A 16,437-nucleotide genomic window follows, 5' to 3' on the forward strand; every position below is an offset into this window, starting at 1 on the left:
TTTCCAGTAATCATGTATGGATATGAGAGTTGGACCATAAAGAAAGCTGAGTGCCAAAGAATTGATGCTTTTCAGCTGTGGTGTTGGAGAAGACTCTTGAGAGTCCCTTGGACATCAAGGAGATCAAACCAGTAAATCCTAAAGGAAATCAACCCTGAATATTCATTGGAAGGACTGATGCTGAAGCTGAAGCTCCAGTACTTTGGCCATCTAATGTGAAGAGCCAACTCCTTGGAAAAGACCCTGATGCTGGTAAAGACTGAAGGCAGGAGAAGAGGATAATAGAGGATGAGATGGTTGGATGATATCACTGATTCAATGGACATGAGTTTGAGCAAGCTCTGGGAGATGGTAATGGACAGGGAGGCCTGGTGTGCTGCGGTCCATGGGGTTGCAAAGAGTTGGACAGAACTAAGTGACTGAACAACAAGTGGGTGCAGAAGCTGGTGAGTGTGGTGTGAAAGCAGATGAGAGGATTGGAAACCCAGCTCTGTCACTTATGAAGCGCTTCAGGTGCCAAGCTTTAGGTCCTTGCATCTGTGAGAGTGTGGTCACAGATGAGATCTGATCATTGCTTCTCAAGTTTCTGTTTACGTGGAAGAAAGACCCTAGGGTCGTACTCATGCTCACACCCTGTATAATTCAACACCTGGAACTTGCTTCTAACCAAGGCAAGGACGTCACTCCTATGATTAATCTACACACTCACACACAGTCGCACACACATATACATATTTATACACATATACTGTTGTTTAGTCACTCAATCATGTCCAAATCTTCGCGACCCCATGGACTGTAGTCCATCAGGCTCCTCTGTCCATGGGATTTCCCAGGCGAGAATGCTGGGTGGATTGCCATTCCCTTCTCCAGGGGATCTTCCCAACTCAGAGATGGAACCTGCATCTCCTGCATTGCAGGTGGATTATTTACCTGCCTAAAGAGTCACCTAGAAATCGCCCTGAAATCTAGATCCTAACTCAGTAGATCTGGGGTGAGGCCTGAGATTTTGTTTCTAGCAGTTCTCAAGCACCTTTCATGCCTCTGGTCTGAAAAACCACCTTTTCAGTGTAAAGGAGATAGACATCTAGTGAGATTCCTTCCAACTCCAGGAATATACCAGCTGGAGGGAATCACATGGGCATCAAAGAAAAGAAGTTATCACCGTTTGCAAATATCTAAACTGACTTTTGCAATTTCACTAAACATTGAAAAAGTATGTTGAACAAGTTTAAAGGCATATGGAATTATTTCACAGAAGTCATTTTCAAGAAATTCTTAAGGCCCTACAGGAGAAATGAAAAGACTAATGAAATAAATGTTGGAAAGAGAAGATTACAGAAAAGTGCTAGCTCTAACTAGATATTCCATACACAATGGTACACGTGGGTCCTTATGCAGGACGTTACCTGTTTCAGCAGAAACCTGCTTCTGTGGCTCTGATCACCGTGGGGATGGGAGGATGCTCTTCTCTTCCTGTCTGTGCTGACCCCCCCTGTCCCCCCACAATCCCATCTCTTCCAGGAGTTTGCTCAAGCAGAAAGCTGCTCCTCTCTGCTCTCACTGAGCTTCGGGGCAGGTGTAACCTTCACATCTCTGCACCCTGTGGCTGCAATCCCTGAGGAGAGAAACCTGCTCATGTGCTCTGGTCTGTGTGCAGAATTCAGGTGCTGAGGAGAGAGAGAGATCTGCTGAGAAGATGCTGCAGGCTGGGAGTGTCTCCCCTGGCCACCCCCCACCCTAGGGATTCCCCCCATGAGGTCGGAGGAGTCAAGAATCTGTTAGTCCTTCAAAGGCAAGTTCTTCTGTCTCTTCCTAAAGCTACACCAGAGAACCCACACTCCTGGGAGATGATAATGTCTTACAATTTTAAAAGCATAAATAAGGAGCAGTGTGGGAGGGCTGGGGTCAAAATCTAACTCTTAAGAAATTAAAAATCCAAAAAAAAAGTAGAAAGGATAGTGTAATGAACACCCATGCACTTTTCAGCTATATTAAAAATAAAAATAAAACCTGAATGCTATAGAGCTCAGTTATATATCTAGTGTGTGAAATAAACATTACAGGTGGGGCTGAGGCATCTCCAAAGGGTGTCCCCTTCCTTCCCTCGCCCTGCCCTGCACTTTCCTAGAAAGTAACTGACTTTGTTTCTAACACTTTTACCACATATATTATAATAGACTATGCAGTGTGATTTATGGTAATATATTTGCATAATGTTACAATACACAACATATACATGATACTTTCGTTTAGAGTGGATCAAGAAAGGAAAGATACGAAAATGGTGTGATGGGCAACACATGAGTCCAGCAGGCCAGACCCGTCCCCCACCGGCTGCCATGTCCTACGGGATGGCCAGTTCTCCCAGAGCCCCTTTCTCACTGCGCTGTGGGGATCACAGTCCTGGCAGACTTGGGAGCACTCGAATCAACACCTGCATGGAGAGAGCAAACTGCCTGGCCTATTCATCACCCAAGGGGCCTGATTCCTAACACATCTAGGGTGAGACTTCCGCCTCTAGACGGTCTGTCCATCTCCAGTTCAAACTTAATGGCTGATTTAACTGAGTGACCCAAGCAACTGACACTCCTCCAATAAACACACACACACACACACAGGGCAATTTATTCCTCCATTTGACAAGCTCCTAACAGTCTCTACTACGTCAGACTTGATGCAAACAAGAAAAAAACCTGTATTTACAATATTAATGTCCTAAATCCCTGGATAAAAGTAACAATTGAGTCTACTTTTCTGAAACTTTAAAAACTGATTTCTTTTGTATAAAAATTTTGAATAAATAAATACTGAAAAAAGCAAGATAAAAATTCCTGGATAAAACAATTGAGTCTACTTTCCCGAAACTTCCCAAACTGATTTCTTTTGTATAAAAATCTTAAATAAAGACATATTTAAAAAAGCAAGATAAAAAAGTCCTGTGAAGGATTTTAACCCTCCCTTTCAAATGAAGAAAAGGATGCCCTGGTAAGACACAGGCCTAAGAATTCACCCACCGGAGACTGGAGCCCAGGGCGCCCTGCGGGCCGCGGCCACACTCCTGACCATGATGCTCAGCCTCCCACTGGACGTCGGCCTCACCCCTAAACACGCGGCTGCGTAATGCCAGAAAGGGAGTGGGTTGTGAAAGCTCCAGTAATGAGCGGGAATGGCCATTTTTAAATGACAGAGCATTTGACACTGTCTGGGGTCTGGCCACATCAACAGCTATGCTCTCCCCCAGGACCCGGGCACAGCAACCTTCCACACACACACACACACACACACACACACAAGCCTGCGGTCAGTACCCACACCTGCCCACTCCCCGTAATTTGAGTCCCCTAAGAGTCTGTGATGTGCGCGAGTGCAGGCACAGAGAAGAGCATTCTTTGTGGGGAGAACAAGTCCATGCACCAGCGTGCACACACACAGACACACACGCACACCATGTACACACACACACACGCAGATATATTTTGCTTAAAAGCAGTTGCTCCTCAGCAGAGTGTCCTCTGGGGCGATTCCCAACTTCCAGGTCAGCTTGAAGACCTGAGGTCCAACTGGAGTGGGGCAGGGCTGTTTTGGGGTTGGGGAAGCTTGGCAACCCCCTGCCTTTGACTCTTGTCTGCCTTCTCGGGTTGGCCTCTACTTGGGCAGGGTCGTCCCACCCACGGACCATGCTCCCTGTCACGGGCTGAGCAGTTGTGCCAAAACATGCTGGAATCCCCATCCCTAGTGCCCGTGACTGTGATCTCATCTGGAAACAGGGCCTTTGACGATGGTCAGCTTGAGGTCACCCTGGACTTGGGGAGGGGGCTAATCCAATGGCTGGGGTCTTCACAGAAGCAAATGTGGACACAGAGACGGAGAGGCACACAGGAGAAAGAGCATGAGAAGGTGAAACCAGGGGGTGGCCCGCACAAGCCTGGGGCTGCCCGAGATGCTGGCAAAGCCCAGCTGGGAGGGAGGCTGGCATGGGTCCACGCTCCGGGTTCTCAGGAGCCACCCTGCTTCCTGCGGACCATGGGCCCCTGGCCTCTAGAAGCAAGGGAGAAGACATTCCTGTTGTTTCAGCCCTGTTTGTGGGGCTCTGTCGTGGCAGCCCTAGAAAGCTGACGCGTCCCCCCCAACACACAGCTTTAGAATGAAGCCCTGGAGCTTTGCCAGCTGTGCCTCCCGAGCGGGGACCCCTGAGTGGCCATCCAGCCCCAGCGTGCCCATCAAAGTCCTTATACTTGCTGGACTGGGCCACTCCCTCATTTCTGCTTGGCCGATGCTTCCTCACCTGCTAGACCCAGTGCACACACCTCACCCTCCCCACAGCCCTCCCTGACCACCCATCCTGGCTGCAGTACCACGGGGCAGCCACCAGGGCCCTGGCCACACCTTGCCCCGATCTCTGACCCACAGATCGGCCTCCCTCCAGACGAGGAGCCCCCATAAGCAGGGACACCGTGTCTTCAATGCCAGCAACGGGTCACCCGCTCACAGAATACTCCTGCCTGCACCCGCATCTCCAGAGTCTAAGGATGGCTAATATTTACTTTTTAATTACTTAGTTTTGGTCATGCTGGGTCTTCGTTGCCGTGTGGGCTTTTATCTGGCAGCGGCAAGTGGGGAACACTGACTCGCTGCGGTGGAAGGGCTGCTCATCGTGGTGGCTTCTCTTGTTGTGGAACATGGGCTCCCGGGCGCCTGGGTTCATCCATTGTCTCTCCTCGGCTCAGAGTTCGGGCTCTGCAGTGGTGTCTCAGATGCTCCGCGACACGTGGATCTACTCGGACCAGGGGTCGAACCCGCATCTCCTGCATTGGCGGCGGATTCTTTATCACTGAGGCAACCAGGGAAGCCGAGATGGGTTTTAAACAGTAGCCACAGGACAGGTAACTAACTGCCCTTTCCTAGCCTTTCATTTTATGTTAATAAGTGAAGTATATATATTCTTCCAGGAAAATCAAGGTGGAATACTCAAGAGTTGCTAATTTTTTCTCCTATGAAACACAGCACCCACGTTTACTCTCTTTTTCTAGCAATGACAGGATGATCACTGATTCTTACGACACTCCCATAAACTTTGGTAGTTTTCTAAGTACTTGTCTCCATGGATGGAGGCCGAGAACCGAGGCTGAAGCGCTTTCTAATGTCATTTTCCTGGAGAAGGCACAAGTGTGGGGCTTACTTACCCAGCACCCCACATGATTTTGGCTTCGAGAGAGTTGAGGACCTTCCCAAGACAGAAAACCTTGGCGTATACAGATGTGCCTGAAGGGTATCACGCTAAGTGAAATGAGTCATAGACATTGAGACCCAAAGACTGTGTGATTTCACTTACTCGTGAAATCTACAAAACAAAGGCAATGGGCAAAGGAGACAAAGCAGAAATAGACTCATAGTTACATACAACAATTGTGGTTGCCAGAGGGAGGGGGCTGGGGGGTAGATAAAACATGTGAAGGAGATGAAGAGGCACACACTTCCAGCTGTAAGGCAAGTTCTGGGATGTAATGTAACATAGAGAATATAGTCAGTAAGACTGAAACACCTTTATACAGTCACAGGTACCATGTGACAAATGGTTGCTGGTGTTACTGTTGGTGATCATTTCATAATGTATAAAAATACTGAACCACAATGCAGTACACCCATAACATTATCCTACTGCATGTTAATTATAACTCAATTTTTTTTAAAGCTGTGTTCCCAGTGGCATAAGGACCCTCTCCCGTCCACCTCCAATCCTCACAATATTTTCAATCTTCAAGCCAGCAGTCAACCAAGAGTGTTAAGAAAGATGGAGCCAGACAGGATTTACAAAAGTAACCTGTATTCCAGCCAAAATATCTTTAAAAAGAAATCCCTTCTAAAGGGGTGGGGGACAAACTACATAAGACACAATACACTTAAAATATGTATTGAAATTACAAATCAAACTTGTCTACACGATTCCAAAGTACAAAACACGACATTAAAAGGCGTTCAAACAGCTCTTTTATACATCACAGTGTGAGTGGCAGAAAATGTATGGACATTTCGAAAACACAAACCAAACTTGTTTTGGTTTTTTTTGTTGTTTGTTTGTCTTTACCACCACTTGTCAAATACACAGCGTATACATGTGCATGACCCATTCATGCATGCTTTTACACAAGAGGAGAACACACCCACGGCAAAATGAGTGCGAGATGAGGGAAAGGTCGGGTACCTACCCCTCCCTGAAGGCTGCTGGAATCTCGGAAGACAGGACTGTGCAAACTAAAGAGGGGTGAGCATGGGCTTGGTGCCCCCAAACAGCAGGCTCTCTGGGTCGGGACGCATCAGTCATTCTGCTTTCATGCACCCCCTTCTTTCCAGCTGGCATTTTTGACAACACCAGTCACAGCTCTTCATTTTGTTTACTTTCATAAGGGCTTGGGTTAATGATAAGGAATAAACAAGCTTTGGTATTTTTGAGAGACCTTCAGGAAGCTTTATACATGCAAAATGTTTTCCCTTGATGATTTCACTGCGATTTATATATACATAGACAGGTATTTATTAATCAATGAGAAGGTGAGAAATAGACCAAAAACAAAACAAAACAAACAAAAAAACCCACCCTGGTTCTTTCCAGAACTCTCATTTTTAAAGACAACCAAGGGAAAACACTCTCTTCTAATTTGCAAAACAACTTGTAACTTTTGGAACACAGGTGAAAAAGATAAAATCATCTTGGAGTAATTTCTGCATATCTGATAAGCCCCTTTCCCTGGGTCCTATGTGCTAATCAGGAATTGGTCTGGTTCTTAAACTGGTTTTAAGAAACAGTATGTTGTAAAGAGAATCTGTTCCCCTTTAAAAAGATGCCAGAGGGAGCAGACGTTGTTTCTTAGCTCCTCCCGGGGGGTGGAGGAAACACTGATGGGCCAGCATTCGGGCCTTAAAAGGTTCTCTTTATGCTCAGGTCCTGGGTTGGTCTCTGCTGAGTGACCATCTACAACGATGCCCCTGAAGGCACTGGTCCCCGGTGCTGATGGTGAAGCTGGGCTGGCCAGGCTACAGGACGCAGGGTGGAGCCTCGCTCAGAGCCCAGGCATGGCCAGTGAAACCTCACTGCGCCGTCCGTTCCCAAAGGACTCAGATCACCACACCCTCCGTCGCCCCCACCTGGCCAGGGGCACTCAGCCACGGTCCATCTCCATGTTCTTCTTCCCCTCCCCACCCCCTTCAGAATTAAAGGCCTCTAAATGCATCAACGGATGTGTGCTTGCAGAGGGCCAGTGTGAACACCACCTGTCAAAGGTCATCTTCAATTAAAGCCACATCCACACTGTCAAACACCCAGGCTTTCCTGGGAGTGACGGCAAGGTCAGAACCCACAACGCGGGCCATCTTCCCACGTCCCGTGTACACCTGACGTCAGGCCCGGGCCGTCCTGCGTCCCCACGAACAACAGGGACGGCATTCCTCACTCAGAGGAGAGGAGTCGGATGGTGATGCTGCACATCTCCGAACGGATCTCAAGGCGACCCTGCCAGTGTCTTTCTAGGGAACGGACAGCTTTATTCTTTCTTTTCCTAAATCACACCGAGCACTCTCAGGCAGGCTTGATGTAAAAACTCAGAGCAAGCAGATGTGACTCAGACCCCGGGTGACCCCAGAATCCCGGTGTGTCCTACCTGGGTCGCACCATGTGTGGCGAAGTGTCAGAGCTAAAGGCTCAGGGCTGGCAGGGGCTCTGCATGTGCAGGGTCTACCCATGGACTCCCCCAGGAGAACAGGCGGCCCAGCCTGCTCGGAACAAAAGGACCTGAGCTCTGGCCCAGGGAAGGCAGTGTTTCCAACAGCTCTGGTCCCCACCTTGAAGGAAGGGGCACTACTGCCTGGACCCCTGGGCGCGACGGGCAGCAGCAAGTACAGACAGGATGATCTGGGATGGGAAGCTCTGCCCCGTGGACCACTGGACACAGGCCGCGAGCCTGCTGTCTTCCATGAGGACTTTAAAGGGCATTCGCAAATCGCAGTAAGCTCTCAAGCCTGGGCCACCCAGCTCATCTTCAGGCCCCAGGGCGCTGTCACTCTCTCCAGAAAAGCCATTCCCCACCCCCAGGCCTGACCCTGATGGCAGCACCTCCAGCTACAGAGACTCAGTGCCCAGGCTTCATCCAGGCAGATGGCCCTGGGCATGTTTTTATTGTTAGTGAGTTTTCAAACTGCAATTATATGGAGGCTGTTCTGCACATAATTTTGACACAGACTGGCTCCCTAAAATGGCTTCAGTTTTAAAAAGAAAATAAATCCTAGAGGGAAAGAGTGATCCTATTTCTCCTAAGCTGATTAAATGTTAAGAAATAAAAGTCATTGCTCTACGAGAAGGTAATCGAGGACCTGAGATGGATACACAAACGCAGAAGTCAAGGATACAAACCACCACGCTGTACAAATATGCCTGACATAAGCAAACAGCAGAGATAAAAGACTTCATTTTCATTTTACTCTTTCGTGGAATGCTTAATAAGTTTTAAAAAGTTCCACCGTGATAAATCCACAACAATCGCCCACTATGTTTAGAAGTCCTAAGCTGGATGAAATCAGTGTGCTCTTTAAAAGCCACAGTAAAGTCAACAGTCTGTAAAGCACACATAACCCAAAGTTAACCTGTGGAGCCCGGTATGTGTTATTGATCCGGGCATCCGCCTGCCCTGGTCACGGTCACACGCAGCTGTAAAAGTCCAAGTGGGAATGCCGCCTCAATCAGAGCAACTAAGTGAAGCAGAAGATTTTTTTTCAGCAGGGGCAAAAGGGTAAGCAGCGGGACTTGGAACTGTGTAAGAGAGATGATTTCTCCAGAATAACTCAGTCATTTCAAAAACTGAACATCCAGAAGCTTGTCCCCCCAGCCCCCTGCCAGGAAGCTCTTCCCCCAGAATTCAGGGTCACTATTTGATTGGTTTTGTCTGCTTGAGGGCACTGACGCTGCAGCCAAACCACAGGGATTCTCGACAAAACTATTACCAAGTAAAACATTTGGTTTCTGAAGACATGAAAAAATATTTGCTGATCCTTGGGTGAACAGAGAGGAGCCCTGTGAGCGGACCTGAATCACCAGAGAGAGGAAAACAAAAGGCGAACCTAGGGTGGAGATGTTCCTTTAAATGCATCAGTATGTTTAAAGAAACGCAACTGTTTAAAGATACAGGAAACGCGCTGATAACAGTACACAGCGTACAGCAATCCAAAAAGTCTCCACGAGCGTCAAGAAAAGACAAAAAGAGCACGCAAGGCTTCCTAAATCTCCTGCAAAGTGGCCAAGCCAGAAAGGCCATTTAACCATAAATTCTTAAAACTGCACATCTCAAGAGAAGGCATACAATGGTTTCGATGCACCGTGTTGATTTTTCACTACTCGGTTGTGGGTGGGGTGGGGGGGGTGGGAAACGCCTTCTAAAAAGGATTTTACTAAATGTCATTAGTAATAAAAAGAGTTGTCATAAACAGAGTGCTTTTCTCAAGTCAGAACACTCGGATTCTGTCTGAAGTGGAGCACGATCCTCAAAGGACTTCTCTCAGCCACGAGGAGGCGCCAGCTCGAAGCCAGGGAGGAGACAGACTGCACTCTGCATGAGGAAGTCCCCTCAGCAACATGGAGGGTCCCGGTCCAGCGGGACAGGGAGAACGTCGCCGGGGTGGGGGGCGCTCTGCACAGCACCTCCCTCGGCGAGTCTGCAGAGACCCACCCTGTGCGACACGCCCCACCCACGCCGGCCTTGCCTCCCATGCCGGGGGTGACTGCACCTGGGGCCTCAGCCGACGACCTGACATCAGTCCCTGGAATCACGGCGTCCTGGTGTGACACTGTGAAGCTCAATGGGGCACATAAGGCAAGAGAGATGTTTAGTGAGAGGGGGACAGCGGGGTGGGGTGGGGGAACCACGCTTCCCGCAGGCGGGGGTCCTGCTCCAGCATTGCGCCGCTCTCTAGGTGGGCAGAGGGTCATCGTCACCTTTACTGCACTTGCACTTGCAGCAAAGCACAAACGGAGTGGCCAGGAGCAGGAAAGGGGAGGCCACCAGGAGCAGGAGCCCGAAGCCAGCGAAGATGCCCACGACCTGCAAGGCGGAGACAGGAGCAGAGGGTGAGGGGGCTGGCCCGCAGGCTGCACAGGCATGAGCCACACAGCCACCCACTCAGCCACCATCCACCCACCCAGCCCTCCATCCACCTGCCCACCTATATCCACCTATATCCATTCATCTATCTGCCCATCCATCCACCCGCCTCCATCCACCCATCCACCTATATCCATTCGTCTATCCACCCATCCATCCACCCGCCTCTATCCACCCATCCACCCATATCCATTCGTCTATCCACCCATCCACCCATCCACCTCTATCCACCCATATCCATTCATCTATCCGTCCATCCATCCACCCACCTCTATCCATCCATCCACCCATATCCATTCATCTATCCGTCTATCCATCCACCCATCCATCCATACATGCATACATTCACCTATACCCACCCATCTAACTATCATCCACCCACGTATATCCACCATCTATCCAGCCATCCATCCACCCGCCTCTATCCACCCATCCACCCATATCCATTCATCTATCCGCCCATCCACCCATCCACCTCTATCCACCTATATCCATTCATCTATCCGTCCATCCATCCACCCATCCATCCACACATGCATACATTCACCTATACCCACCCATCTATCCATCATCCACCCACGTATATCCACCATCTATCCAGCCATCCATCCATGCACCCACTCATCTGCCCATCCAACCAGCCATCCATTATACACACAACATCCATCCATCTTTCCATACGTCCATCATCTCTCCTTCCACTTGTCCATCCATCTATCCATCTATCTACAACCTGTATCATCCATTCATTCATCCATCAACCCATTTATTCACCCACTCATCATCCACCCACCATCCATCTATCCATCATTCACTCACCCATCCATCCATCTGCCCATAGTTCTTTCCCTTCACTTCCTTCCTTTCATTCTCCCTCTCTTTCCCCCTTTCTTCTTCCTTTCCCTTTCCCTCCTTTCATCAAAGTAACCAAACATCCATTCAATTACAGATTCAGTTAGCCATCAAGCATCCTCTGAGCCCAACACTGTATTAGATGCTGAAAACACAGAGGCACATAAGACCTTGGCTCTCGGCTACCACCCAGTCTGGTAGAAAGACAGCATGATTACAGCTGATAATAATACAGTTTACAAAAACTGTTATCAGGTTCCAGGCGTAAAGGAAACCCGCAGCCGGACACATACATGAGCCATGGGCAGAAGAGTGTGCAACAGGAAACGGCTGAGATTATAAGGCTTACGAGGAGACAGGTGGTAAACTGGAACGACTGGGAGAAGGCACTCCATGTGGGAGAGCAGAAAGGTATACCCCAGTGCATTAGGGAGTGACCAGAAATGATGTGGCATGAGTTTGAGCAAACTCCAGGAGATAGTGAAGGACAGGGGAGCCTGGCATGCGGCAGTCCATGGGGTCACCAAGAGTCAAACATGACTGAGTGACTGAACAATAAGACCTGTGTTATTCCTGGAGTTTAAAGTCTAATATGTACTGTTACAAATGCTGATTTGGTTTAAAACATGCGTTTACCCCTAGGGATGAGTACGTACCAAAGGAAATAAGCCTCAAGTGTACACAGGCTGTCATTCAAATCAGGGAGGGAAGCTGGACAGAGAAGCTGGGAGGTTGCCCTTTACCTGGCTCCCTCCATCAGCTGCTACAGCAGAAATCTGAACTGAAGATGGAGTTCATCTGCCACCTAGTGTTCAGAGCGGTAAATACGCAAACCCAGGGGCTCATGGTTCCAATTCTGACTCAGTGTGTTCACCTCTCTGGGCTTCGTGCTAAGTCACTTCAGTCATGTCGGACTCTTTGCGACCCCATGGACTGGAGCCCGCGAGACTCCTCTGTCCATGGAGATTCTCCAGGCAAGAATACTGGAGTGGGCTGCCATTTCCTTCTTCCGGGGGATCTTCCCTAGCCAGGAATTGAACCCGTGTCTCTTCTGTCTCCGGCCTTGGCAGGCAGGTTCTATACCACTAGCGCCACCTAGGAAGCAGTTTTCTCAATGATAAACAAATGAAGTAAAACATCTCTGAGGGTTAGTATTAGCTCTGAAATATGATAATATGCTACAGTGCTACAGCATCACAGCGAGGTGAACGAAAGTGTCCCTTGACTTCTGATTTTACCTGAAAACTATCACAGGCACATGCACACACCTGCACACACACACGTGCACGCACACACACACATACACACATCACATGGTGTTTATAAATTAGACTGTGCTCATGATAACGGTCCATGCTTTCTGAAGAGCTAGCTAAGTCCATTTGTCTGAATTTAACGTCAGTAGTGCAATTGTGATGTCTGAATTCAGATCACACTCTGATAAAATCACACACATGTCTATTTCAGAATACGTAAAACACACAAGAAGGCATCGCTGATCTGCAGGGCACTTTGAACCACCTCAGCCACTGGGAACACACACTCTCATTCTCCAGGGAGCCAGGGACTCTTGCATCAAAAACAGACCAAAACCCTTGACCAGATGCTCACATCCTTGGTCAATAAGACACCCCTGCTTTCACTCCGTCTACCTTGCCTCTTTCTCGGGGTGCTATCGAACCAGCTAGGTTACCCAGTCATTCCCAATTGGTCACAGTGAAACAAAGCAGGACCCTGAAGGTCCTCGCCCCAGCCCTACATCCTCTGTCTGCCTTTTGTTTGTGGAAATATGTTAGCCAAAGAACACGTTTGATCAGAGAAGTGAGACTACGCAGAAACAAAGGGAAACAATCAAAGAAAACCAAACAACAACAGTTTAAGGCATTAAGCAAAGTCAAGGACCTTCAGTTCCTCCTCAAGGGCTAGAGATAATATTCGGAGCCGTGTCCTGTGAGCTGTCTTGTAGATACTGAACCCCCCACCTGGTGGAGGAGTTAATTACATGATGACTGGACTGCAGTCATGACCTGAGCTGCCACAGTTCTGACAACTGTCCTCAAGGAGATGGGAACCAACCAACCTTGGAACTAAAGATTAACTGTACTTAGAACAATCAAGATGACGCTGGTCAGACCACCGATGACCAACGTGAAGGTGACAGATAGAGCTGACTGTGCTGTTTCTGCCCCCTCCTTCTGTGTATAAAAGCTCGTGTCCCCTGATTGCTGAGGGTGGGGGGAAAGCCAGCTTTTGGACAGGTGTCCACCCTTCGCCCTCCCACCCCACCCTATTGCCAACTTCCAAAATAAAGCAAACTTTATTTCCAATCAACCTGGCCTCTTTATCGGCTTTTGAGTGGCGAACAGCCAGGACCCACTTCCATTATAAAAGGAGGAAACAGGTATAGTCAGAAGGAAGTCAGCCAACAGAAAAGAATCGGACAGGAAGCAAATATCTCACAACAAAAATCATCACTTAGCATTTTATAAACATGTCAGACAGAAATGATACACTGTGGGGACAGAGGATAAAGAGGGAATCACGTGAAACAAGGACCCTTCACCCCGGGCAAACCCTGATTTAAAGGAGTGGTTAATCAGACTGTTTCTCAAGGCACCCACTCATCAGGGCAGAGCCTGATCTGTGTGACCATCACCAGCCCCCAAGCAGAGCCCAGAGTCTCTGCCTTCACAAATGTCCAATGTGTGAGTATGGGACGAACCGGTCCAGTGGAGTCCGGGAGGTTCTGAGTCCTCTCCCCTAGAGAGAGTTCTTCAACGCAGCTCCAGGGCTTGGTAGCGGTAAGCCAAGTCAAAGCGAGGGTAGAACAATCAGAACACATTACGTTCATTGAAACTGGGCCCTGAACGCGGCGTGAGTGTCGGCCGCACCATGGCCCGATGCTCGGAGGCCAGGTCAGAGAGGCTGTGTCTGGGGATACAGGGGGCTGCTCCCATGCCTCTTCCCAGCTCTCCATGCAATGGCATCACCCTGGCAGCTTGAAACGGCTATCCCAGGAGAGTTGACACCGCAAAAGAGACCAAAACTACAATGGAGCCTGCCCCCAGCCCCCGCCCCACGGCCCGCTGATAATTCTCAGAACACTGGCCGCGCGTGTGTGTGTTTCAAGGCAGGGGGTGGATGAGTTCAGAGGGCTGGCAGCCTGCCTGCTTTACACTGAAGGTGCCTCTGCTCAATTTCACCAGCCCTGAGAGGAGCCTGAGATCAGGGGCGTGTCCCTCATCCACGTGGCTCCAGGGGTTGCTCAGAGCTGGCGCTGAGTATTTGCCCCTAGAAGGTGCTGACCGATGAGGTCAAGAGGAGCTGGTGGGAGGTGTCCACAGGCTTCTTCCTCAATAATGATGGAGGCCGGGAAGCCCTGTCCATGTTTCTGCATTTCTTCAGGGCCTGTTCTCCAAGTGCCTATTTTCAGCTCCGCTCACAACCCCAGAAACACGAGACTCATTCCTGAGAATTAACAGGCATGAGGGCTGAGGTGTTACCACACAGCCCAGCCTTGTAATCAGACAGGGTGACAATCTCCACCGGCACTCAGGCACTCCTGGGAAGCTCGCTGTGGCTCCAGCCATGGGGAGAGACGGGAAGGAGAGAAAACAGCTCCTGGTTCGGAAACAGGGTCTTTACGGAGATTGCTGTTGTTCAGTCTGACTCTTTGTGACCCTGAACTGCAGTACACTAGGCTTTCCTGTCCATCACCAACACCTGGAGCTTGCTCAAACTCATGTCTGTAGAGTCAGTGATGCCATCCAACCATCTCATCCTCTGTCGTCCCCTTCTCCTCCTCCCTGCAATCTTTCCTAGCATCAGGGTCTTTTAAAATGAGTCAGCTCTTCACATCAGGTGGCCAAAGTATTGGGGCTTCAGCATCAGTCCTTCCAATGAATATTCAGGGTTGATTAGGATTGACTGGCTGGATCTCCTTTCTGTCCAAGAGTCTCTAAAGTGATTTTGGAGCCCAAGAAAATAAAATCTATCACTGTTTCCACTTTCTCCCCATCTATTTGCCATGAAGAGAGGGGACCGGATGCCATGATCTTAGTTTTTTGACTGTTGAATTTTAAGCCAGCTTTTTCACTCCCCTCTTCCACTTGCATCAAGAGGCTCTTCAATTCTTTACAGAGGGAATCAGGTTAAGATGACATTCCCAGGACGGACCCTAATCCATTACAACTGGTGTCTTCACCAAGAGGGACGTCTGGACACAGAGACAAGGTGAAGTGCCGGAGGGACACACCTGGGATCGCAGGGCCCCACCTGGAGCTGGAAGAGGCAGGGGGACCCTCCTACAGGTTCCAAGGGAGAGAGGCCCTGCCCACACCTCGATTTCAGCCTCCTGGCCTCTAGAACTGCGTGAGAGTCTATTTCTGTTGTTCGGTGTCTTATTCCAGTGTAGAGAGGGCGGGGGAGCCCTGGAGCTGGCCGTGCTGGCCCGGAAGGCAAAATACAATGCAGCTCAAATCCACTCTCACACTGAGGTCAACAGACTGGCCCTCGGGCCAGATGGAGTTCACAGTCCATTGTGCTTTGTTTTGTTCTTACAACTTTATGGAGCTATAACTTACATACCTTACAACTCAGCCACTTAATGCCCAGTTTATGGGTTTTAGTGCACTCAGAACTGCCCAGCTTGCATCCCAGTCAACGCCAGCCCCTGCTTTTTAAAAGCGATTTCCTGGAATGCAGCCACGGGCCTTTATTGACACACTGTCTGCAGCACCCGCCTCTCTACCAGGCGGAGAGGACAGGTACAAAGCCGGACTGTCTACCATCGGCCGGCCAAAGACCCGTTGGCCCTGCCAGGGGGTCTACAGTGGAGATCACGGGAGAAGCACAGTTACAGGCAGCCCGTCTCTGTTTCTAGGAAACCGCCTGAGACTCGGTTTCTGCGACTCCCAGATGGCCTGCCTCGGGGCTGTGCTGAGACTTGCCGGGAACAAGGCTGGAGCCCAACTGAAGCTCTTCCCTACCCCAGGAGCTGGCCTGCACTGACACCTGCCTGCTGGTCCCCTCAGGGGCTTCCCTCCACGCCTGCAGCATACCTGAACATCATACCGTGGCCTGCAATGCCCATGGGGTCCACCCTGATCATCTCTGACCACTGCTACCTCCTCCTGCTCTGTCCGCACGGACCTCCATGCCACACTTCCGCCCTTCAGCCCAACTCTATCCCCTCTGCCTAGACTGTCCCCCTGTATGAACTGTCCCTCCTCTGGCTGGACAGTCCCCTCTGCCCTGTCCCACCTACTCCCACCACCAGCTCCCCATCACTCAGTCCCTGGCCATAGGCACCACCTCCAAGAAGCCTTCCGGGCCGCACCATCTAAAGACCCCTCCCAATCGCCCCTTCCCTACATCTGAATTCACACCATATGCTGCTCCTGGCTCACTGTCCCTACAGAAGATGTGCGGCCATAAG

The 16,437-nt window shown here is 49.7% G+C and overlaps 1 protein-coding gene across 5 annotated transcripts in view; it reads right to left on the reverse strand.

The window, feature by feature from the left end:
• The window catches only part of RNF144A (ring finger protein 144A), a 131,082-nt gene continuing 120,455 nt past the window's right edge, over nucleotides 5,811–16,437 (reverse strand). For all 5 annotated transcript variants that reach the window (XM_018055701.1, XM_018055699.1, XM_018055698.1 and 2 more), the window contains one exon: nucleotides 5,811–10,088. In XM_018055701.1, the coding sequence (XP_017911190.1) occupies nucleotides 9,957–10,088 (132 nt within the window). In that variant the 3' untranslated portion in view covers nucleotides 5,811–9,956. The remainder of the gene's footprint in view (nucleotides 10,089–16,437) is intronic.

Source organism: Capra hircus, chromosome 11, assembly GCF_001704415.2.
Source record: "Capra hircus breed San Clemente chromosome 11, ASM170441v1, whole genome shotgun sequence".
Lineage (NCBI taxonomy): Eukaryota > Metazoa > Chordata > Mammalia > Artiodactyla > Bovidae > Capra > Capra hircus.